Consider the following 27,678-nt stretch of genomic DNA (forward strand, 5'->3'; position numbering starts at 1 on the left):
TACAATTTAAATGCGGCAACTAATAAAAACATTCTATTTATATAAAAAGAAGTTTGCTCTTTACGACTTAGAGAGAGTTTGGGATCACTCTTCACTGCAGAATATCAATCCAAGTGTAAGCCATGCAGCAAAATACATAATTTTATCTAAACAAATTTCAAAACTTTGAGCGATTTGCCTCCTGATTAGAATTCTAATTAAACTTTAATTTCAAAGCCGTTTTATATATATGTATGTATGTTGAGCATGTATACATACAAACAAGTATGCTTGTACATATTGTACATACGTTAATGTTATATGAATAAGAATGCAATTTTTTAGATCCCTCTCTCTCTTTCTGATCAATATTTAGTTTTTCTTGATAAAATGAGATTAGAACATATGTAATTACTATGTTTTATGTAAAACAAGAATTAGCAACAAATTTACTTGCACACTCATGCCTCCGTACACGTCTGTATATGTACATAAATGTTTATTTACCGGCGAATTCATTGATAACAAACTGTTTTACCTGCGAATTCCTCGTATGTCTTCGTACCCCACCAAACATGGATATGAATAGATATTTGTATATATCTATACACTTATAAGTAGTTACATCTACTTATATAAGTAGTTACTTCTGTACAAAATCCTTTCAAAGCAAACTTACACTTGCGCTTTCAAATCTTTATCATTTGCAGCACTCGCCAAAAAACTATGAAACTCCACATCAGCTGGGCCTGACCGACGTTTCACTGCTCCCTCCAAATTGGGCCACCAACGGTATTGTCAATAATCGTGCTTCTTTTTCCTGAAATCAGGGGGCGCTTTATCAGTATTGGCATCGCTGAGAAACAATAAGCGTATTTGAACATCCGTGGATACATATGTATGTGTACAAATGCGCCAGCTTCGCCAATCGTCTGCCTCGCATGGCGAGCAGAAGTTAAATCGTTGAAACACAAAGACCGATGTCAACAACAAAAGCGCCGACGAGGAGGAAAACGAACCTGTCAACGCTCGCTCGGATTTTGCAGCATCTTCTGAACAAATTTCAGTCGAGTTTCAGCAGCCGAGTGCGACGGATGATAAAACGTAGAAACGGAAACGGAAAACGGGCCAATAATTGAATATAACTATGCTAATACCCATTTAGTGTGGCGAAAATCGTTCAAGTGGGGCTACATACATATGTATGTGTTGAAGTGGATATGTAGCACGAGTGTTTTAGTGAAGTATCATTCATACCTAGGTGAGCATTCATGCGGATGCTTTCAAATTGTGAGTGTGTGCAAGCATGTAACGGAAATGCTTACGGCGCCATTTTAATATCTCCTGGTGCATCAGTTGAATTTGAAAAGTGAAAATTTAAAAGTGCCTGATACGAGTATCGTGAGTGAAATTGGAAACTCTACCAGCATAATTATTTGATTTCTGTAAACAATCGACTGCTGCTATATACACTTGTAAATAGCGCATTGTTGCTATTTACTGTGCATACTATTATATATAACTGTATACATGTAAAGAGGTATGTGTGTTTGCAATGTTTTCATTTGAAACATATGTAGATATGTTATACAATTATATATACATATGTATATACTAATGTACGTATGTGCGTATTCATTTGTAATTTAATATATTTTAAGTGATAATATTAATTGCGGCGGCATGACATTTGCTGATACGCGAGCATGGCAGGCGAGTAGCCATAGTGGCAGTTAGACATTTGGGCGGACGGCAGTTCGACCGGTAGAATGTTTATGCATATATTGTTGAGGTTACGTTGTTTGGTTGTTTTACATACATATTAACTCATACGCAACTTGGGTGAATGTGATGTCTGTTGTCAACAGCTTATCAGTAGCTCACCGCCATTACCGTTTCTGCCTCTGATATGTTGGATTTTCTACATCTCTCTGTTGTTGTTCTCCTTATTATTGTTTCGTTTTGATTTACTGCGAATGCAGTCGAGAGGTGCATCTAAAAATAGTTTGAAAAGTGACACGCGGCCATTTTATTTCCCCATTTTTTACATTTCTTTTCTAATGTGCGTACATGTTTACACAAACTGCTTCTGTTAAATTGTTCGGATTTTTTTGTCTTTAAAGAGAATGCAATTGTAATGCATGATTATGTACATATGTACGTACATACATTCAGAGATAAATGTAATTTATTTTCTTTTGTTTATGTTGAAAGTGCAATTCAAAGGCGTGTGGCCAAGCACTTAGCAAAAAGGATTAATTGTAATACAAAGGAGGAACAATAGAAGACAATAGAGTCAGTAGCAAATTGAATTTATGTCATAGAACGACACGACACTGAAGATCTCTTCAAATATTATAACTCTAAGTACAATTGTCCCAGACAGTTTGTTCAATTTCGGCAATATTTATTTGAATATTGCTCAGGGCTGAAATACACAGGTCTATATTTATATCGATTGTTTTATATTAGCGGAAACAAACGATATCCTTGGTCTTACAACTAACTTTTATAAAAATTTTAATTGTCATATTTTTCTTAGAGTCTGAGACACAAATTCGTATTCTTTAATATCTATGCTTAAAAGCTGAATTAAAATGGTATAAAAGGCATTAAAATGATGATGTAGTGGGTGTCAACAGAGACCATACCGCTTCCATACACTGCCGTGGGTATGTACAACCCTTTTCAAAGCTTCACTTTTGATGGAAATGTGCCGGTACATATCTGCAGATTTGCTCGCATATTCAGATATGGCATGCGTTTAAGTACTTGTATATAACGGGTGATTTTTTTGAGGTTAGGATTTTCATGCATTAGTATTTGACAGATCACGTGGGATTTCAGACATGGTGTCAAAGAGAAAGATGCTCAGTATGCTTTGACATTTCATCATGAATAGACTTACTAACGAGCAACGCTTGCAAATCATTGAATTTTATTACCAAAATCAGTGTTCGGTTCGAAATGTGTTTCGCGCTTTTTTATCGACAAATTTTGTTCAGCGATGAGGCTCATTTCTGGTTGAATGGCTACGTAAATAAGCAAAATTGCCGCATTTGGGGTGAAGAGCAACCAGAAGCCGTTCAAGAACTGCCCATGCATCCCGAAAAATGCACTGTTTGGTGTGGTTTGTACGCTGGTGGAATCATTGGACCGTATTTTTTCAAAGATGCTGTTGGACGCAACGTTACGGTGAATGGCGATCGCTATCGTTCGATGCTAACAAACTTTTTGTTGCCAAAAATGGAAGAACTGAACTTGGTTGACATGTGGTTTCAACAAGATGGCGCTACATGCCACACAGCTCGCGATTCTATGGCCATTTTGAGGGAAAACTTCGGACAACAATTCATCTCAAGAAATGGACCCGTAAGTTGGCCACCAAGATCATGCGATTTAACGCCTTTAGACTATTTTTTGTGGGGCTACGTCAAGTCTAAAGTCTACAGAAATAAGCCAGCAACTATTCCAGCTTTGGAAGACAACATTTCCGAAGAAATTCGGGCTATTCCGGCCGAAATGCTCGAAAAAGTTGCCCAAAATTGGACTTTCCGAATGGACCACCTAAGACGCAGCCGCGGTCAACATTTAAATGAAATTATCTTCAAAAAGTAAATGTCATGAACCAATCTAACGTTTCAAATAAAGAACCGATGAGATTTTGCAAATTTTATGCGTTTTTTTTTTTTTTTAAATTTATCAAGCTCTTAAAAAATCACCCTTTACTACATATAGAGTTTGTATATCGCAACATCGTATATCCAATATATCACCCCGTCTTCACATTTCAGTAAATTAACTTAACGCGGCGTCTTTGGTGCACCATAAATGTATCGAGTATGACGAACTGAAGTAATGAAGCATTGCATGACTTTCAGTTCTTTGTTTCTTGAGTTTTGTTTCACTTTTTCCATTCTATTTGCTTCCTTCCTCTTAGACTTCTTGTTGTTGCACTTGGACTCCTGTAGCAGCGTGCATTCGTCATCATGATCGTCATCATGATCATCATCATATTCATTGTCGTCATCGTTGTCGTAGTCTTACTTGTTGTGCACCATGCTTGCCTTATGAGCCGTGACGGCAGTTCATCGACAAGTGTTTACCGTATTGCAGAGGAGGCCACTTCAGGAAAAACATGAGTATGGAAAGAAGAAATTAAAAAATAGGAAATACACATTATGCAAGTCGTAGTTGCATAAAGTGTGTACTTGGATACAAAAAACTTGAAAACCCTTGGAGTTATCAAAATTATTTATAAAGCTTAAAATATTATGTACACTGAAACTAAATCTTATTCAATAACGAACTGTTTGGGAATCTCATTCCCGTTCTCAACAAAGATATTCGTATAAAAAGATATACAGATGTTAAAGTTATTATTGCACTTAGATCACTATGGTAGATGCGTTGTTAAACTATTCATTGGGATGTTCGAGTTTCTATAGTAAAGAAAGAAGAAGTGGACAGGAGAAAGAAATACATATACATATGTATATGTATGTAAATACATAAATTCCGTAATCGTCCAAGTGCACTTGAATAAACTTCTACTAAAGAGCGTACTACCAGAAGGGGCTGAATATCATAATTAAATAAATTGGTTGTTTATAGTCCTAGGAGATAGTGTTGCACATTTAATAAAGATGCATGAAACTTATTGGTTTCTTGTATATATTTATATGCAATTATGACAGCGAGTTATTGCTTAAAACTCTTAACTTTAAGGCTTCTACAATGTATGTACAATAGTATGGGATCGAGGAGTCAATTCAACTGAATCACATGCCCCGTTGTACAAGTTCAACAAACGTGCCTTTAACACAGCATCCACATTACAATTCATTTCATTTCACTTGTTTCTTTCTGCTTCTGAATGCATAAATTCATACGTCAAGTACCGATTCTGAACAACACTCGACTTTAAGGGTATCTTTAAGAGTGTATATAATGGTGTACATATTTAGTTATGGTATGTACATACATATGTATATACTCGGGTCGCCATCATTACTAATGGCCTTCACCCTCTTTCGGATATTATTATTTCGTATACTTGGTTTCGCTTTTGCTTCCCATTCATTTCCCATAAAATAATCCAAATTTGGCCAAGTATGCAATTCTGATGACAATTCGTGTTGTTGCACGGTTTGGCTCTTTGGTTTGTTGGAAATGTTTAAGTATGTGGAAGGAGCAAAGTAATTGATTGATATACTCACTTAAAACTTGGGTAACTAAAGAAACTACAAGTCTAAAATTATTATCGTCAAGAACCGTTTCTCTACTAAATAAAACAAAAACTAGCGTTTTACGTTTTTTCCATATTTTTTAATATAAATATTTTTATTAAATTACAATTAAATTAAATAAATATTCATACATAGACTTCTAATTCATTCATCAGGGAGTAATTTGGAGAAAAGAAAGAAGTCCTGATGAGGATGGCTATCCATACGGTTTACCTATGTACCATTAAAATATCTCACACAATGTATGTTCTAGACCGAAAATTAGCAGCTTTGAACATGTTAATATCGAAATAGTCTGCTATACGATATCGGATAACATAGTATATACATATCTGCCATAAAAACTGACCGATCAAACTCAAATTCTTGTATGGAAACCTTTGTTACTTGACAATATGTCCTCACGAAATTTGGCACAGAACATTGTCCAACACACCGCTACCTTACGTGCTTATACAGCTTTCTGTAGAAGAAAATATGGTGTCTACGTCTTTGGCTCTCTCTCTCTAAAATTAGTACTTCCAAGAGATGTTTGATGTATTAGTGATCAAAACTAAATATTTTAGAAACTACTGTGCTTATATTGCCAATTCTAAGTATTAATCCTACTATCATACTGTAGGATAAAAAATGAAGACCTTTTAAATTAAATTTAGAGCGAAAACCCATTACTCGAAATTTTTTTCTAGGTTGGTATGTCTGTCAGTGCTGTGCCAAATACACATCGAAATAATCATTAGTGTTTAGTAGTTGGTCTTTCTGAAGTACATACAAGGCATTCGGCTATTTTTCTGATGAGTGAAATTATTCAACAAATCAAAATCAAATTTCTGGTGACGAAACGTTCAGTATGTCGGAAAAGACCTTCGGTGATAATTGTTTGTCGCGATCAAGTATTTTTGATTGGCCATCAACTGCTTATGACCCGGAAACAAAGGATTAATCCCAAACAACAAGGTCTACAAGGAATAATATTTGATTTTTTGCGATTTTCACCAAATTTTCAAACAGTATCGCGCCGCAACCAACCAGCGAATTCGCCTCCGTGTGACTTCTGGCTATATTTAATAAAAAAAGCGTTTTACGAAGTTTAATTACATTCACATTACCGCTTTGTATGGTCCGAAGAAATTGGCCAAAAACCCAGACAAAAGTACCACAAACTCGCTTTCATATCTACATATAAATAGTTCTAAGCTGGTGGATTTTGTAATAACGAACAATGTGGCTCTGGAGTATAGTTACACATGTTGATCATTGCGTCCGCGATGCGTTACGAGGTGGCGTTGTTGTTTTACCCAAATACTGATACATACTAAGTTGGCAATTAACATTCTTGTTATTGCATATTTTTTCAACACGCTGTGCAGAAGATAATAATTTTGGTCTCTTTGGGTTGGTTGGAAAGTTTTCCTTATACCTATGAGTATACACATTATATGAGCTTAGAATTAAGAGAAATGTGTCATACAATTCTTGGGAAGGCCTATTCTCAACTTCACAAGGAAAACAGTGATACATATGGTTCAACGTCTAATGGGATTTCCGAATTAATGCTCACATTTAGCCAAATATATATCGATACAAACTATTATTTGTGAACCAGGCGACATTGCATTAGGTGTAGAAATCTTACTAAATTAGAATTTCTGGAATTTGTCTCATATATTCGTTTCTTCGGGCATATGTGAAGTGGGCGTGGTTATTAGCAGAAAGGAAGATCGCAAAAAATTGGGTTTGATATTCTTATCAATTTGGAAAAAACTCTACACAATTGATATACTATACATAGATTAAAGTGAAGTCGAGATTTTTCGACAAAGCCATTAACGGATTCGGTTATTGCATTGCGAAATTTTTTCTACTTTTCCGTTGGGAAATCAAAATATATAGTATATAGGAATATCTGCATATAGATATTTTTGAGACCCGCATTTGAAATGTCATCAGTAAGAGTACTTTACTGGCCTTTGTATGTAGATATGTATGTGGTAACGCATTCTTACAATATGCTTTAATATTTTTTATTTTCTTCCATTCAATTACAGCAATGCCTTTCTATGAGAGTCAACTATCAATAAATAACGGCAATTAAGCGAATATTGACGCAAGCAACATTTAAAATTGCTGCAATGAAAGATTGAACAGCGACCAAGATGGCTGATTATGAAAAATAATACAAAATTGTTATTCGTAGTAAAACAAATATTGTAAAAAGATAATTGCGGCAACTTTAATTCAATTTGCTCAAACAAATATAAGCGAAAAGTAAATAGTCAAAATTTGTAAATTCGGTTTCGGGAAAAAGACATTAATTATTCGTATTCGGAAGGGTGTGTAAGATGTTAAACATGCCGCGAAAACCGGTGAACACAAATGAAGCCAAAAGTAGATTACCATTGCGAATAAGTGCATTTAATGGCGGAAGCGGATATGGCCGTGGGAGCCTGTTGAGCTGCTCCCACTATACCCTGCTGCTGGCGACCGCAATTTTAGTCTTAATCAGTGCCCATGCCAAGAGCGCACTACTATATGACAATAATGATAACAATAGCAACGATAATAACAACAACAACAATACTAACAGCAATTTCAACAATATTTTTTCAACAAAGGATGCCACCGAGCTGCCGCCACAGAAGGCTGTCCAACCATTGTCGCCATCTCCACCATTTTCGCCATTGTCTGGGAATGTGGATGGTATAGAAAGACCGTTACAATTGAGGGAAAATGTTATAATTCCTGTGGACACCGTGCTCGGAGTGCAATTTATGGAAGAACATCCGCACAACGCGAACATACAGAATCATAAACAACGAGAGGAACAGCACAAGCATTCCATTCAGGAGGAGCGAAATGGGGCGGAACAACTGTTGCAGATAGAATCGCAATCACCGCACCATCAGCACCACAGCCGCACTCATCGCCAACATTATCGTGAGCACCCCCACCTCACGATTCAGCAAAAACGTGGAGGGTTCGAGGCACAATCACCGTCACAGTTACCAGAGGATATTCTGTACGAACCGGAAGTTGCTCACATACACCATTATGCGCACAACATGCTAAACAATCATCATTATCAAAGCAAATATACTATTGAGGAATTAATGAACATGAAAATACAAAATCGACTCTCTGATGATATCGACATGGACCCGTGCAAAGCCGGTGAGTTCCACGTCACTACTGAAAAAAATTACACAGCGATTGACATTTATCATTTATATGTTGGGTAGTGAATTACTGCCTAATTACGAGATACATTGAATCTGATATTTACAAAAATATTCATAATACCTTGAGACAGCATTCCCTCACTTAATTTATTATAAATGTATACCAAAGTGAAGCTAGCGCGGGCTAGCTCCCATATATCGAGTATTTCTATTTATGTCTGCCAATATACGAGAACAAAAACGGGTGCAACAGATATAATAATGTAAGTTGATGTCAGATCCAGCAATTTTTAATAATTTTTCATAACATCTGCAACTTCGCCTTTAATCCTTTTAAATTATCGTTTTGTTGCGGCTCTAATTAAAATCATTTGAATTTCTGTTTCAATGTGTCTGAAGAATTAAATATCTATTTGATGAAACAATAATTCTTCTAGTCGCCATACATCTTTTTCTCAACCCTTACGGCAACTGGATTGGAGTCGGGATTGGTAGATTGTCTGCAACGATTCGTTGAGGTTTTTGTAAATTCTATGTATAAAGATCTATAATTACCAGCGAATGCATATGGGGGTTTATGTAAATGAATGAATTCTTTTTATTATGTACATTTATTTGAAAATGTGACACTGTTCCATGACTTTTTATTCAGCTTTGCTCTTCCGTTTCTCTTCAACATACAACTACTATGGGTTAGTGAATCACGCGCCATTGAAACTACTGCTGCTACTAGTGGTCTTAAAAGCGTGAGCGCCTGCAAATATGCATTCATCGCGATTGTCTTTGCTGTGAGCATTGTATCTACTCCGTTGACTTCCGCTTTCAAATTGAATACCTTTTTGTCACTCATTTGCACGAGCTGAATTGCTCTTTATAAGCAACTGTATTTGTGTATGCGTATTTGCTTGTCTGTAAGGCACAAATTTACATTTCACTTTCACGCTCGTTCGTGGGAAATGCATGAGTGGGTTTGTGCTTGTGTGTGCATGAGGGCATCAAAGCACTCTTTGACACCAACAATTTAACATGAAGCAAATGGCTTCTTTTGTTGTTCTTTTGTAGAGTTCCAGATAACGGTACGTATCTATAAATTGTATTAGTTTGGAGGCAAATAAGACCTTAAATATCGGCACTAGTTCGATAAGCCTTTTTCTCAAGCACGCAATGACGATAACAACGGCGAGTCCGCCTTGTACTGGAAACAGTGTCAGCACCACAATATTACACAAGGCTAATATGCCTTGTCCCACACTATACGTTCCCAAATCATCTGTTGTTCGGTTACCTGCTCCGTTTTTACACTTTATCCACGTTTGTTGATTCATCTTCAAGGAACCTACCGACAGTGCGAAGATGAATGAAATCGGATTATAACCTCGCCTTCTCCTCATATAACCTTGTTAAAAACCACTAAAAGTGCGAGAAATCTATAAATAAATGTTTCAGAGACATGCCCGAAATACTAAGAGAGGACTTTATGGGAGCCAGTATCCAATTTGGATGATGGGCGTGGCACCGTTCACATTTAGATGAAAATCCATATCTCAGGATCCACTCAAACGGTTTAAACCATATTCGATATGTAATATCTTATAATCCGCATTCTCCTGTGCGAAACTAGACAAAAATCATGCCTAACAAATATGTAGACCCCAATGCGTATGGTTGACTTTTTGTCGAAAATATCAGTCAATCAATGAGATATTTTATTGAAATTCGCGAAAAATTTTTCTTTGATAATAAAAAAATAAAAATATATTTCTAAACATAAACTCGTTTTCAAATTTCGAAAATAATAATAATAATATAAAAAAAAAATTCAGTATAATACCGAATGGAAAATTCGCAACTTTTTTCATTACAAATTTTTGTATGACTCTCTTGGGATTATTAGTTCATTATAGTATGTATAAACATCGCATGACCGAATATACAATATGTATGTACATATATAGATTAATTTTCGTAATGAATCACGCGGTATTTTTTCTTGGACGCATTTTGTGGAATCTGTAAGACTTCGTGTTCAATCCTTAGGATTATTATACCAGAATGATATTTTTATGCATTAATGACCTCACGAGGCCTATTATTCTGCACAGTCTAACTAATTAAACGCATAAGTACATGGGTTGTTATAATGCTATTTAATGCATTGGAAGGGAGTGAGTATAGGGTGCGGCCCCTCTGGTCCATCACTTTACTGATATTATATTTTATTTATTTTAAGAAAACTAATTTCATCATTTATTTCCCCATAGTATTTTTTGTTGATGTTGCAAGTGCCCGAGCACACATGTACATATATAAGAACTTAGTTAAAGGATCCTGAAGAAACATTGATGCTGATACCAAAAGAAATATTTTTTTCAATTAATGGCGACCGCTGAGAAGCATTTGCAAAGCACAAAGCACCCCTCTTCTGTACTCTGTATACCATAGCCACAGCAACGCGCGGACGAATTCTCTGGCATATTTCTAAAATTGTTTGAAAATTAGTTCTCAAGTATACCTGAGCGATGTTTCAAATTAATGCAATCAGCCCTGTCATTTCTCTTATAACAATGATTTTAACATGAATGAATTTGTACATAATATTATATATTTTATAGAGTAAAATACCATGTTAATAATATTTAATGTATATATTGTAGTAATTTTTGGAGTTATAGGCTACATTGCGTATGAGTGACGTTTGTTATTAAAGTAGTTTGTGTCGATATAAGTCGATGAAGTCAATTAGAGTTGTTTGTTTTCAGAAACGCATTTGAGTTTGCTCTTATTTTTGCGTACATAACACGTTTTATTCTAAAGTTTCAAACGTTTCCATTACTTTACATTAGCAATTAACACAGAGTTGTATTTTGATTTCTGTTACAAAATGACCACTAACTCCTTTCTAGTGGAGGGATCAAAACACATAAAATTGCATTTTTAAGTGTACCAAAGTGAAAACAAGACATATATTAATGGAAACTCTTCAGGATGTGTAATATAAATTTGTATAATACACTGATATACAGAAGTAATTTCTATGGTAAAGTGTCCAGAAATAGGTGAGAGTATTCGCAGAGGTGCCCAGTCTATACGAATATATAACGGGTGATCCAAGGAGAGGTACTTTTTCAATATTCATGCTATTTTTATTCAGTATTATTTGTCATTTCATTCATTATTGGATATTATTCGAAAGATCACGTCCAACATTCAGTGAAGAAAATATAGCAGCCGTAGATGAGACTGTACACGAAGGCCGTGGAAATTTGATTCGGCAGCGTTCGCAGCAACTCGGACTGACGTACGTAACGACTTGGCGCAATTTGCCTCGAGATCTTAAATTCAAAACGTACAAAATACAACTTGTGCAAGAACAGAAGCCGCTCGACCTTCCCAAGCGACATCGCTTCGCTCTTTAGGCTCTCGAAAAGTTCCGAGAAGATCCGACGTTTTCCAGACAAATTTTGTTTGCCGCATTTGGGACGAAAATATTCAAGAGCTGCCAAAGAGTTGGAATGGTGGAATCATCGGTCCATATTTCCTCAAAAAGTATGCCGGTAAGAACGTAACCGTCAATGGCGAACGTTATCGGGCCTAAAATTTAAGCTCGTGATCTTAGCGACATTTGGATCCAACAAAACGGCGCCACTTCCCATACATCGCACCAATCAATGGATTTAGTGAAAGAATACTTCTGTGATCAGATAATTTCACGGTTTGGGCCGGTCGATTGGCCATCAAGATCGTGTGCTATCACATCGTTAGAATTTTTCCTGTGGGGATATGTCTAAAATCTATGCGGACAATCCCGCTTCGATTCAGGCCTTGGAGCAAAGCATCACGCATGTCATTCGGCAGTTAACAATCGAAATGCTCGAACGACGAGTCATCGAAAATTGGACTCAACGGATGGACCATCTGAGACATAGCCGCGGCCAACGTTTGAAAGAGACAATCTTCAAAAAAAAAAAGGCCAAAGTATGATCTTTCGAAACATCTGAAGTTTCTGTGCTTTTTCTATAAAAGAGTAGGAAATCTCAAATGGATCACCCTTTAATATACTAGATATACGTGCACGTTCCAATAAAGGCACCGAATGCCAATGGCCGATGACTGACGGCAAGCTACACTCTCAGGCGCTAAAAGTGCGCATCAAGTGTATGTATGTAAGAGACGCGAGTACATACTTAAGTGGATGAGAAAGCATATGCCTTGTCTTTTGGTGTGTGGTCCATTTATAAATAAACGCCACCGGAGGCACAATTTAATTCACACTGGCGCGTGCCACGTGTCGCGTGTCGCATAATGTTTATACTTGCATTCCTTGATGTTTTTATTTTATTTTAATTTCATTTACATTTTTTTAAGTTTTCTTCCAACCCCTCAAAGACTTAACTTCTGCTGCCTGGTTTTTGGACGCCAACATTATAACATATGTATGTACTATATATTTGTATATATATTTGCAAAGTCAAAGACTTTTGAATTGCGTATGTGTGTGTGTTTCTTCCTGGAATGTACTTATGCACTGCCGTTGTTGTTAGCAGCGAAAATCTTGGCAATCTGTTTCTTCCTGGTATGTACTTATGCACTGCCGTTGTTGTTAGCAGCGAAAATCTTGGCAATCATATACCATATATAAGGCATATTGGCGGTATGCATTTGCACATGGCTCTTCAGAAAGACATGCATATATGAAGTGACAGCAAGAGAGCATTTCCCATCCCAGTACAGCCACATAAAGGGCAATATTCGATGCAAGCGCACTCTAGCTCAATGAATAAAAGTTTATTGAACTCTACTCGGCTATGCAAAAAACACAGACCTATCCAGATGCGTAGAAAGCAATGTTTAGGCCATCTACCTTTATATGCATATGTATATGTATGTATGGATAAAAAAAATTTCGGTCCATTAATATGACCAATTATAAATCGGCATACTTAACCAAATATGTACTATTCATCATCACCTTTTGTAAAATCCTCAATAAATATATTACGGGAACGATTTTAATGATACTAAGTATTTACAGACATGGACCAGCAGGGCTGAAAACTTTTCCTCATCCGTTTATTTTACAATATTTAGGATTCGTAGTTCAAAACTTTTCGATGTTCAGAAGAAATAATGATGGCATAGCACTAAAAGAATTCTAGGACATGTATAATATGGTGTACATATATAGTACGCATGTATTTCAAAAGTTCTCCTTAAACAAGGGAAGAGTTTCCACAAACGGTTGTAGTTAACAAAAAAATTTTACTTTATCAGTCTATGCATACACATATGTACTCGTATCTATCCTGTACTCATGCATTGTTTGCAGAGCTTTCTGTTCACCAAAAATTTATTTAACCGCAGCTAACACAATTTGTTGTCCACCCAGCCACGCACAGCCCTCCCTGTCTGAATCAGGTGATGGTTTTGACACAAAACCACAGCAATGGGCGGAAGTGTTGTATTATGCCTCAAGCAGCAGACATTTCCTCTAATAGTGATAGTATGTATTTGTTTGAACTCAAATTCATGGATGTCTTTCCTTCTCCCGTCTCACCATATATTTGCTGTAAGTGTTTCCTAAACAAACAGCACAACAATAAATTAAGCACAAATCGGATAAAATCATAAGCCTTTTGTGGCCGTAGCTCCACTACATCTGCAAGGTTTGTGGATGGCCATTGTTATTTTGGCTGACTTTTGTTGTTGGCATTTAAATGCTAATTTATTAAATTGCCTCTGCAATACATGTGTGGATTAAACAATTGAACTATAATAACTCAGCATCCGAAAATATCTTTGGAGAAAATAAAGACAATAACCTTAATTATGTTTTCCTTATCTAAGACATACTTAATTCAAGTTTATTCTTTTCTTATTTTTGAGGCATGATTAATTCAAAACTTTTGATCTGCTCTAATAATCCACATAAAAATAAGAGGTGTCTAAAACGTGGTAAAAAGGTCATGAGATTATAAGATCTGTATGCTCATATCCTCATATGAATAAAAACTTACAAATGTACATTCTTAAATAAAAATTTAAATAAAAATCTAAGGAAGGGCTAAGTATGGAGACAACCGAATATTTTATACTCTTGCAACTCGCAACAATCACAGGCGTTACCTTCAGGTATTGGCAATATTGGAAAATGTAGCGAAAGAAGTTGAACCTCATTGTTCGACGAAATTGTGAATGTGAATGGATTACAATCAAACTGAAAATTTTGATACACAGACATACTATTATCAGGAAAGGATTCAATTATATATCTCTCACATGAACCGATATTTTTGGACAAGTTGTGGTCATAAGATGGCAAATTTCAAAGGCATTATACATGTAGAATTTTATACGTTGTTTTAATTGGTTCTTTAATTGTAAACTAGAAAGTGAAAGAATCAGATGGAAATCCAATATGGAAGTTTGTCATCCGATTGCGCTTATTTTGACACTATCGTAAAAAAAATTGATTATAGTTCTGTGTAAGTTTTGGGTTATATAGCTTTATTGGTTTGGAAGATAATTGTATATATTAAACTTATTAGGGCGGGGCCATGCTCTCTTGTCAAACTAATGGTGTCCCTTCTTAATGTGATTTGTTGTGGAAAATTTCAGTTTTGACCTTATTTATGGCTTGGTTATGGCACTTTATACGTTTTTGATTGATGGCGTTTTGTGCGCGTAGCGGCGGTATCAAACTTCTTATGGTGCCAAGGAATATGTCTACAAGTAACAGTTTGCACGCACGAACGGTCAGACAGACAGGTAGTCACCGGGATTTCAACTCGTCTTGTCATTTTTTTATAAATAAATATATAACTCTATATTTACTTCAAGTAGTTTTAGGCGATGTATGGTGATAGGTGAACAAAACTGTTATACTTTTAGCAACATGTTGCAGAAGTATAAAAAAAATGGCATTTATACTATACATGTCTTTTTACAAATATGAATGACTTTTTATGAAAAGGGGCTAATATACAGGCTGATTTTTGAATTATTATAAAAAAATCAAAAAATTATAAAAAAATCACTTGTTCAGCATAGTTTCAGTGTGTTGATGAGTTTTACTTATTGGATAGCATCCACTAAAAATACTAGGTGTAATTTTGGTTAATTTTTGAAAGAGGTGTAAAGATATTTGAATACCAAACCGGTTCGGCAGATTACCTCTACTTCACCAATTTCTTACTTTAACAGAACAAGAAAAATCGTTGCTTCTTTGTAAACAAACGTTTGGATATTAACTTCAGTTAAACTTATACACATTTTCAATCTCAGCATTTTAATTCTGTAAACATGTAGAAAAGGTATATTAAACATGGAATTTGTATTCCTTTTATCTCTTCTTTCATAATTTATAGTATTTAGTAATTGAAATATTGGTTTTCATATCCTGCCGATTATAATAAGTATTTTTGTCAAACGAATAGAAAATTATAATCAAACAAAAAAAAATGATCGTTTTTTTGAAAAAGGAAACTTAAATATCAAAGTAAATCTGAGGGCTAGTTGCCGATAAGCTTTCTGCATATGAAAGTTTAAATACATATTGTCTACAATTGTATCAAAGTAGCGGAAATGTATTTTTAGGATTTTAACTTTTTCACAATGCATGAAGGGACGTCATGCGCACTCCTTCCTCTGCCTTCCTAAAAGTTTAGCGGAGTATTCGTACAACACTTTTGTCTCCCATTGCCTGCATTTGCGGTCAAATCAATGCAGTGCATTGCTTCATTTGTTTGCAAGCGGTAGACTGAAAGAAGAGCATGCCAGCTGTTATGAACAGATTGGAAATTTTATTTCATACTTATTCAAAACACGATATTCAACAAATGCAGTGGGGCTTTGGCCAGCATAACTTTTTGCGTATATATATATTTCTGCCACTTTAGGGTGCAACGACTGGCCACCCATCGACGAAGAATCAAAGTATTTTTTACATTTTTTAATTGTTGGCCCACAAATAGATATATATAGATAGTTTAGAATAACCAACACCGAAAGCAACGTCGTTGCGGACCAACTTTACAATAATAAGGCCAAATGTTGCCAACCTCCCCTCAGGAATAGAGTTGGGCATTGTAGACGCTAATAAAGAAGAGAACAGTATAGTTTAGTTAATGGTGTTTTAACATCAAAATGGTCAACGAGTTAATACAAGAAGCACGAACATGGATGAAGTTGGTTGTTCATAAAAGCAGTCAACTTCCTATATGCCAAAAAATATTCTATTCTTCTATTTAGATGTAAGGAGCATTCCATTAGCAAAAATGCTTTATATTTATTATATATATGTATTGAAATACTCATGTGTGTATAAGTACAAATAGGTAAATTGCTTTCAGATACTGAACTGAACCATATTGTGGTTTATTGCTTTAAAAACGTGTTATAAGAATGTCAATATTACAGATAGTCACGATTTATATTTAGGTGTTTCACATAGTCTCATAAAGTTATAAGTTATAACGAACCGAAAACATAGCGGTCAGAGTTGTATTTGCGTAAACTTATTTTAGTATGCAATTCAACAACAAATTGTTTAAACTAGTATAAAAATTTATGATTTTATGATTTTACGATGCCTTATGGCACGTTGTGAGTGCCCAAATTATTTTAAAACCTAATGGATCGCTATTTTAATATCAGCAAAAAACACTCTAACTTCCTCACAAAGTACTTTAATTATTCGAACATTAAATGCTTTCGAAGCATTTCCCAATTACAAAAATGGTTGTTTCAAAATATTAGTCTATCGAACGAGGATGTATTGCTTGGTTTGGCTTGATCCACACAGTTTGTTCATCTCCCTCATTTAACAACGCTCAAGTAACTGCCGATAACCGTACATTCCCGTTTTACAAGCAGATGTTTGACGACATACAACACTGGGAAATTTTATTTAATGTATGTATGTATGTGTGTTTATGAGTTGTTAAAGCAAATAAGCTGCAATCAATTGATTAAAACGTTTTAGCCTCACAGTCATTGGCTGAGTAAATGTCCACATTAGTGTTGTAAGGTGGATCGAACGCCAGTGTGCAATATATTAATTAATTAGTAATATCCGCGATAATGAAATGTCAGCACAATTCCTTATATGAACATACATTTAAAATACACATCAGTTCACAGTTAGTGAATAACTGAATATAGTGGATGTTGAGTAGATGTTATGCGAGATATGTGTGTACATTCGTCCCTTGCATTAAAATCAGTTAGTTGTAAACTACTCTATGACTAGTAAGAATCGGGCACATGTCTTACGAATGCTCAATTCAGTAACTTAAAAAAGTGATTCATTAATATATCGTTCTTTAACTGGTAAGATTGATGTTTATGAGAGGGCTTTGTAGAAACAGGGGTAAGGCGTGGCACATATCTCGGGACCTGTTTTATAGATTTCAACAAAATTAGGTACGTGACATTCCTCTGATATTTTTAAGTCACAGTGTGAAAATGGACAAAATCGGACTACTACTTTTAAATTCTATTTGAAACTTTCAAATTCCCGCACACTAATCAAGAATAAATTAATATATCAGGACAAAACATTGCAGAATAGTGCAATTGAGATGTGCCTCCTTATAATCAAAAATTGCGTAAATGGTAGCAAAATTATTCAAGACCCTAAGTACTCAATATGTGGGATATAAATTGAAAATTAGAGAGAATCCTTTCCTGATAGTAGTAGGTATGTGTGTAACAAATGGGTTGAATCGGGTCAATACATCCCTTACATACTTAATATAAAATCTCCACACTTTCGTTAAAATTAACTGAACGTATAACTTTATAACTTTTTTGCAAACAAATCTTTAATTGCGAGAGTATATATTGTAGAAGCGCCCAAAAAAATAAATTGTTATGGTCAAACATGAAAATTTTATCAGCGTTATTTTGTATATTATATTCCTATTATATATGTACATATTACAAAGCTAAATTACCACATTATCCGTTTCACAGAATGAGCACGAAAATATTACTACATAGTCGTATAAGCAATGAAATACATACATACATACATGCTGATTGATAAGGCAAACAAGGTTTAAACTATTTCCCTTATTGCTACGCTGTTCCTACTTACAACCAATTACAAACATATGTATGTGTGTATATAGCACGCAAGTAAAATGTAATCAAGTTCGGAGATTAACCTAACCTCAATTCAATGATTGACAGTGAACGTCAAGGACCGGAGATAAGCGCAAAAATGCAAAAATTTACAATGCCATTTACGAATCACGATTTGATTACAAGAAAATTCTAGGATTTTTATTGAATAATAATTTTTACAAAATTAGGTTTAGTTTTCTAGTTTAAGAATGAATGAAACAAAAATAAACTGAATAAAGCTGATAATAAGTCTGGTGTAGAGCGAATGTATTCAAATACTTATCGCTAACATCTTTTATTAACTGTGAACGTCAAATACTTTAGCGCAATGGATAATGAAATTCGATAAACTTAAGAGAAACATGAATACAATTGTCAAGGCCAGTTTCCAGGCGATAATGAAATACGTGTTTATCATCTTATATTAATTACTCTTCCAAAGTATGTAAATATGTCAAAACTTCAAGGTCGTTTTGGCTGGCTTTGAATTCGGTAGTCGATACTTCTTATTATTTCGCCTACAGTTTACGATACAAATTTAACTAAATGCGAATTGATTGTTATTCTTATCTTCAAGGTGGGTTCATGGGTGATATCGCCTTACCCGACATTAATTATGATGGTGACCCTATTGTTGCACATACTTTTGTTATTCCATTGAAAAAAAGACTTGATAATGGTGGCGGCAATGAAAGTTCAGCCAAACAAGATAAATATGAAGACGATGACGCTGACGCCGGACAATGGCAATCAGATTCTGCCACAAACAAACCAATCACCCCCATTAAATTCAACGCATCTTTTCAGCAAGAATTGGAAATTCTAAAGCAGGAAGTGTATCACGAAGGATTGCAAGTGGAAGAGGAGGGCCTAACTCATATAATCCGAAAGAAAACCAAACTGCCGAGCACGCGATTTGACTTCAAGGACAGTAAAAACGAGCTTAGTAGCAATGATCCGGCTTTGGTAAGTTTAAATACATCTATGTATGCTTATACTTACTTGCAGCGTTATGACGCAAAGAATTTCAAAATATGAGATTTTAATTGGATGTGCTTTTCTTGAAAATCAGAAAAGTGTATTTCATATTTATATCACTTACTCTAATGTACCATATAATGGTTGACCACATGATGAACTTATTATTATTGTGACTTCCTACTTTTTAAACCAATCCTACTTATTTTTTTGAATGTGTTATTCCCGTTGACTGACAAACCTGTAGTACTAATTCAAGCTTCAGTATCCATAAATAATGTAGAGGTTTAAAAGAAGGTTTATGAATATCAAAAACGACTTTGCAAACTAATGACTACTCAACAAATTTTAAGCAAAAATATGCGACGGATGTGCTAAGAGGTCTGTGGGGTGTTTAAGGTGTTATAATTACGAATTTGAGATCAAATATTTTCCATTACGTATAGCTATTTCAAGTAAATGGTGATGGATAGACCCCACATCCCTTAACTATAACACAAAACATCCTACGTGTTATGAAATTTTTACTATCATTTTCGGGTTTAGCAACCCAAAACTAGCAGGAAACAACCGTTATTTATGTTTTCGAATGAGTCAGTTAGATTTTATTTTTTTTATTAAGAGAGGAATTCCTTTGTTTAATCTCACGAATAACATAGTAGATTTTATCACTTTTGAAAACTTATTGGAAGAGTTTTGCTTATTCTTCCATTTCACTGTCTAAATTTTATTGATTTACGCAAGTCGGCCAATGAACCGGTAAAACCCAGAAGCTTTTCTTCGAATACAAATTATTTGATGAAGAACTTGAAAAATGAAGTTATCACCAACAGCAAGGATAATAGTAATGGAAACGGCAACCATTATAAACATAACCCCGCTTATCAACCGGTGGATGGATCTGTTTTTAATGAGAAGCCAGGAAGTAGTGACAAATCAACAGATACCGACACGAACAAAACACATCCACTATCTGTAAGCCAGCAACAAAAATTGCGTCAACGGGCTCTCAGCAGCGGGAATGGAGGAACCGGTGGATTATATACGCAACCCGGGAAGGCAACAACTTTCGACGCTAATGGTAAAGTAGAGTCAATTGCGCTTCATCGAAGTGGCGAGTATTTCGGACCATCAGTAAGTAACGAGAGATCGATCGATGCAGAAAAACTGCGCAAAAGTTTATTTGGAATTAGTAATCGTAATGTTGATCAACGCAAAATACAGTCGAATACAAAAGATATTGATGTGGATGCGGGTAATAATTTTGTCGCTGAACGTCGTATGGTTATACTGCCGACGTCGTTGCCTACGCAGCGTTCGACATTGCCAAATGTTTATAGTAATGCTGGAGGTAATGGCATGAAACTGGACGATGTAGATTTTTTGCATCCCGAAGGCCCCGTGCGACGACGACATAGACGTGGACGCAAGCATCGGTAAGTTGAAATTCTAATGCTTAGCACAGCCTTAAAATAGGCAAAGACCTCGTAAGCCTGCCACAAAGCAATTACCAACCAACCAACTTTTATTTCAGACGAAGTTCAGACTTTCGGCACACTGACTTCAACATAAAGCTCCAACGCCTAAAGGAGGAACTCAATCGTCCAGTTCATACCGCTCACGAATATCAAACACAAGTGCACCGTGAGATGCACTCAATTACCAAACTCCACACACAAAATAACAAAAAAGTTGCTAAAATTAAAGCCGAAAACACAGATGATGCCAATGCTCGGCTACTGGAACTGGAGTACGAACGACATAACCAACAGCTGATGACAGAATGGCAACAACAACATAACCAGACCAAAAATTTCAATTATTCTTCACATCAAGGCGATGGAACGGGAGGTATGGCTAGAAGCGTTGTCGAAGTAAACGCAAATACGGCTGGGAAAAGTGACAACAAAGTGAAAGCATCATTAGAAATGGAACTGCAAAATGCTGAGTGAGTTTTCTGGAAAAATTATTTTTGTGGGGATATTAAGAGTTTGAAAGAGTTTTTGATAGTAATGTGGAATGCCGCTTTAATGTCAACACGAAATCATTTTGCAAAAAATTTTATGTTTTCCACATTTTCATTGTATTATTTACTTATATAAAAATATGATATAAACATTAATGTTTATAAGCTTAGGAAATTTCAATATTTCGTGATAAGAAGGTTAAAACTATTTCGATTTATACATGCATATTTATTTGGAACTAGCTTCTAAGCAGATAATTTCGTATTTCATGTTCGTAGAAATTCAAGGCTATCAAGAAGTCGCAATCGCATAGTACGTGCTGTGACAGCCAAGAAGGAGCGCATCTGGGATTATGGTGTCATTCCGTATGAGATCGATGGTAACTTTAGTGGCCTCCACAAGGCTCTCTTCAAACAGGCAATGAGACATTGGGAAAACTCCACTTGCATCAAATTCATCGAACGTGATCCGGAAATACATCCCAATTATATTGTATTCACGGTGCGCAGTTGTGGGTGAGCTATGCAAACAATATTTGCTGCTTAAATAGTGTTTTCTTTGTGTAAGGAATTTCTCAATTGATTATTTCCACAGGTGCTGTTCATTTGTTGGTAAACGCGGCAATGGAGCACAAGCTATATCAATCGGTCGCAATTGCGACAAATTCGGCATTGTAGTGCACGAACTGGGCCATGTCGTTGGCTTTTGGCACGAGCACACACGGCCTGATCGCGAAAAGCACGTCGTCATTGAGCACAACAACATTATGAAGGGGCAAGACTATAACTTTAACAAACTGACCCCGGAGGAAGTTGACTCGTTGGGGCTACCGTACGACTATGATTCCATTATGCATTATGCGCGGAATACGTTCTCCAAAGGTACATATCTGGATACGATACTTCCTATTGAAGTAAAGGGTAAGAAGCGTCCCGAAATCGGTCAACGTTTACGCTTAAGTGCCGGTGATATTGCACAAGCAAATTTGCTATACAAGTGTCCCAAGTGTGGTCGAACATTTCAAGAAAATACCGGTATATTCGCTAGTCCATCGTACTACACAGCTGGCGCATTAACGAACGAGACTGAGATCTGTGAATGGCGTATCACAGCTACACATGGCGAACGTGTAGTATTGAAATTGGAGAATATGGTAGGTCCATTTACAAGTATTATTTAAGAAATGGTTTGTTTAGTGCTCCCAATTTATAAACATAGTAGCTGCATGTAAATATGAAAAAATCTATTTTTATAATCTCACAACCGAGTATAATAGTTTTGCTCACCTAACGGTTGTTTGTTCATTTGGCAAAAAGTCTTCACAAAATTTGGCGTGGATTATTGACCAAGGCAACGGTACAAACTCCGAGTAAATTGTTTAGATCGGACCATATAGCATGCAGCTGACACAAATTGCCCGATCAAAATCAAGTTCTTTTATGGAATCTTTAGTATAATGTTTGTAAAGGGTGTTACAGTGTCGCACCGAAGTTAACTTTTTTCCTTGTTTTTATAATAAACATTTTCAGATATCGAAATATTTCACATTTATTCATGAAAATTTGTCAGCACCTAAAGTTTCTAAATTTGCTTTAATAATCTAGACGGTAGCCATTTAATGAAAACTTTAGTCGTATAAAATTGCCTTTAATTTTTGTGTCTTTGCAGAATATTTTTAAATCAAACAATTGTCAAACTGATTACTTGGAAGTACGTGATGGCTATTACATAAAATCCCCTCTGATTAAACGCTTCTGTGGTAAAGTAAATGGGGAGATTCTAAAAACGGAGTCGAGTCGCATGCTCCTGACATATGTTAATACGCATCGGATGGAAGGCTATCGCGGTTTTAAGGCTGAATTCGATGGTAATTATCCACAGACTTAAGGAGATATTAACACTTATCAATAGGAAATATGGGTTAAAAATAAGTTCTCACACAGTCAAATAAATGTTTGTTTGTATGTTTGATTTTAGTACACTATGGCATATAACATTTTTGGTGTGAGTTCATCCAAATATTTAGTATTTAAATGATGCTGGATGAATTTCCATTTTTATCGCTATTTACCGTTCTCTATAAAAAACCACCAAGGGTCATTAATACCTCACATGTTTGCCTATCTCAATATGGTTATGCTTTCATATTCTTGCACTTACAGTAATATGTGGTGGTGAAATGTCTGTTGACGATTCCGAGGGACGCCTAGAATCGCCCAATTACCCATTGGATTACCTGCCAAGCAAAGAATGTGTGTGGAAAATCACCGTTCCGAGAGGTTATCAAGTGGCACTCAAATTCCAATCGTTCGAAGTAGAGAATCATGACAGTTGCGTGTACGATTACGTCGAGGTGCGAGACGGTGCAACGGAGGACTCGCAGCTGATTGGAGTCTTTTGCGGCTACAAACCTCCACCAAACATGAAGTAAGTATTCTATTCTGTGGAGGTAAGTATATACATAAGTGCGTATCAAAGATCAAAGTATCAGAGACTAAAGCGGAAAACTTTGGCTAAAAAAATCCTGCTGCGGTTTGAATCGTTCAGCTAACCTTTAATTAGCGGTCCGCGAATGTAGAACATGCGTATGAATGGTATTTCTGGCCGAAATCGAAAGTGAAACTGAAAGTTTTTAACTTAACATTATTCTCTATCATCTTGTCTCTTTTCGCTTTGTAGATCAAGCGGCAATGCTATGTACGTGAAGTTCCTATCAGATTCATCCGTACAAAAAGCCGGCTTCTCAGCTATTTTCATGAAGGAGGTGGACGAATGCGAGACTCAGAATCATGGCTGCGAACATGACTGTATTAATACCCTAGGTGGCTACGAGTGTAGCTGTCATATTGGCTATGAGCTACATAGCGATAAGAAACATTGTGAAGGTACTACTCATCCACCATATATGTACATATATATAATAAATATACACAATACACACGAACATATGCAAATACGGTGCTTTTGAGCTACAGACATAATGACTAGCACCTTTCTTAATTATTAATACTTCATTCACTACTAGTATTGCATTAATTGTAGATGCATGCGGTGGTGTGATCGAGTATCCGAATGGCACAATCAGTTCACCATCGTTCCCAGACACATACCCGGTGTTGAAGGAATGCATTTGGGAAATAATAGCTCCACCAAAACACAAGATATCATTGAACTTCACACATTTCGATCTCGAGGGCAATACTCAACAGCAAACTGATTGTGGATATGACTCGGTGACCGTGTATTCAAAATTGAGCGAGAATCGATTGAAGCGCATAGGTACGTATTGTGGCACCGCCATCCCACCCACCGCCACATCCGAGGGCAATGCGCTGCGTATTGAATTCCATTCGGATAAGACTATACAAGGCACCGGATTCGCTGCGGTGTTTTTCACTGATATCGACGAATGTTCTACCAACAATGGCGGCTGTCAGCATGAATGCCGCAATACTATCGGCTCGTATATGTGCTTCTGCCACAATGGTTATTCGCTGCATGAGAATGGACACGACTGCAAGGAGGGTGAGTGCAAGCACGAAATATCCGCTCCTTTTGGCACCATTTATAGTCCGAATTTCCCGGATCTCTACCCGCCGAATGCTGATTGCGTATGGCACTTTTCAACGACGCCAGGCCATCGCATCAAGTTAATATTCAATGAATTTAATGTGGAATCGCATCAGGTGAGCGATGAGTTTGTATTTCAATAGCATAATTACTTGAACAACAAAAATGCTCTTTGTGCATTCGAACGTTGTATGAGGATGTAGTATTATAGTATGAAATTCTTTACCAAACATCCACAGGAATGCGCGTACGACAATGTCGCAGTGTACGATGGTGAATCAGAGAGCAGTTCTCTGTTGGGCCACTTTTGTGGCGACAAAATACCTTATCCAATCTCGTCTACAACAAATCAGCTGTATATGGTATTCAAAACGGATAAAAATAAACAAATGGCTGGATTTACGGCAATACACTCAACATGTGAGTCTTAACCAAAGAGCGATTCGAAAAATTGAGTATATCAGTAATTTTTTTAATTCATCTCCAATTTCTACCGCTTATTGTAATGGCATGGTGTAGCTTGTGGCGGTTATTTGCGTGCCACAAATCAAATACAGCAATTCTACTCGCATGCTCTCTTCGGCAACCGCAATTACAACGAAAATATGGATTGCGAGTGGACGATTCAAGCACCGGCCAGCAGCAATGTACAGTTACTATTCCTTACATTCGATATTGAGGCTAGCGAAAACTGCACTTACGATTATGTGCAGGTGTATTCGGGTATGGAGGACACCAGTGGCCCTATGTACGGACAATATTGTGGCAATACGGTGTGTTAATTTTTATTTCTCTATATAGCATTCCATATGACAAATGTATTTTGCAGCTTCCACAAGACATTATTTCACTGACGGATTCGTTATTGGTACGCTTTAAAACGGATGACACAGTCACAATGAAGGGCTTCTCCGCCTCCTATGTAGCCGTTGATCCATTCGAAAATAGTGAAGAGGATTTCAATTCGTACAGCGCAGAACGTGCCACTCCTTTCCCGGGATCATTGAAGAGTATTTACGAAGATTCGGATGAATATGGTGACTTCAGCGAGAATCAGTTAATTGCACGCCCCAGGGGTCGATATTATAATAATTTCTAAAACGCGGCCGTTCTGGCCAGTCGGTGGCATCCTCCCATATTCTATGTAACCCCTTGAGTTTGGCCAAAAGAGATCAGGAGTATACTGAAGAATAAGAGAAATAAATTGAAACTGGGTAGGATAAAAGGTAGACGCAATAAAACTATTATGTGGAAACATGCATAATTGAAAATAATGACAATAGCGAAAAATACTCGTATCAAATAAAATGTAGACTTTTCATCTTCTAAAGCATATCACAGGCAAATCTCATCATCAAGTAAAAAATAGTACGAATAAAGGAGCCAAAAATAATAATATTTTTAGACTTTATTAGGCAAAAATAAACATTAGAGTGTGCAATTTTCTTATTTAAATTTAAATCAAAAATTTAGAATTAGTGAAACTGATAATACATATGTATGTATATTATATTAAAAACATTAAACAATCTAAATTGGGGATTTTCAAAAGAAAATTTCAATTGTCTTGAACACGTTTGAAATATTTCAAAATTATAAGTGAATTTAAAAGTTGGGAATTGTAGACGGATGTAATTACGTTGCAAAGACTTGCATCGTAACTTTACTTTAAGTATAAACATATTTTTAATAAGTATTTAGAGCGCCCGAATATATAGAATGTATTTATGAAACAAGTATATTTTAGAAATATAAAGTATATCTACAAATTGTCGGCAACTTTTACAAAAATACATGGTATTGTCATATAAACGAGTTATGTAGGATTATCTAAGATAATTGCATTTATAAATAGCGTACAATCGATCCTAAATTATATATATATTTTCCTTGTTCTTTGTAGATGTTATCGATATATTATATAACCAATCATATCTACTTTATATCGTTCATGTAATGAAATATAATATTTATACAAACAAATACAATAATATCGAAATATTATGTATACATACATACATATACATATATGTAGGCATAAAACCTCTTCTAAAAACTTATTTGTGTTAAATAGAATAAATTGCAATCAAATTGGTTGCCAAATAAATTCATAGAAACCAGAACGAAACGAATTTGATTTTTAAATTTAAAGACTAGCCAAAATGAAGCGAGGTTTGGTGACATAATAAGTAGGAATAAAAGGTGCATTTTTGAATCGTCCACAAACGTTTTAAAAATTTACAACACGCTCACTCGTCAAAAGGTTTGTAGCGCTTAATGTGGGATTTACTTGTGGTTTCCTAGCATCTCGATGAACGTTATTTTAACCGCCTCAGAATCTCTTGTAGTATTTTTGCCAGATTACGAGGACAGATTTCATCATCCTGACAAAACCAATATATCAAACCCTATATCTTTCACAATTCACAATTTCAGGCTTTACAAAATTTCGTTAGATGTTGGGAAATCATAAAAATGTTGTTCGTTATTAGACGAAAGTTTGAACAAAGAAGACTTCGTCCAAACCTATCGATGTGTACGGGTACGGGCATAGACAAATGCATTCATTTTCGGTGATGAATGGCAAAAGGCTTAGCACAATATTGCCTCCAAAGTTAATTGAAATTTTGC

At 35.8% G+C, this 27,678-nt stretch overlaps 1 protein-coding gene across 2 annotated transcripts; it reads left to right on the top strand.

The window, feature by feature from the left end:
- Positions 1-1,028: 1,028 nt before the first annotated feature.
- Positions 1,029-27,178, top strand: LOC105232563 (dorsal-ventral patterning protein tolloid). Of its 2 annotated transcripts, none has more exons than XM_011214278.4 (14): positions 1,029-1,519; positions 7,277-8,399; positions 19,110-19,498; positions 20,255-20,946; positions 21,045-21,458; positions 21,756-21,992; positions 22,072-22,630; positions 23,146-23,344; positions 23,640-23,904; positions 24,157-24,362; positions 24,520-25,163; positions 25,287-25,467; positions 25,567-25,820; positions 25,877-27,178. In XM_011214278.4, the coding sequence occupies exons 2-14, from the start codon at positions 7,571-7,573 to the stop codon at positions 26,144-26,146; spliced, it is 5,139 nt and encodes a 1,712-aa protein (XP_011212580.2). In that variant the 5' UTR covers positions 1,029-1,519; positions 7,277-7,570; the 3' UTR covers positions 26,147-27,178. The 2 variants fall into 2 exon arrangements, with proteins under 2 accessions (XP_011212580.2, XP_029408809.2); XM_029552949.2 differs by having other exon boundaries at positions 1,029-1,240.
- The last annotated feature ends 500 nt before the right edge of the window (positions 27,179-27,678 follow it).

Source organism: Bactrocera dorsalis, unplaced genomic scaffold (genome assembly GCF_023373825.1).
Source record: "Bactrocera dorsalis isolate Fly_Bdor unplaced genomic scaffold, ASM2337382v1 BdCtg016, whole genome shotgun sequence".
Lineage (NCBI taxonomy): Eukaryota > Metazoa > Arthropoda > Insecta > Diptera > Tephritidae > Bactrocera > Bactrocera dorsalis.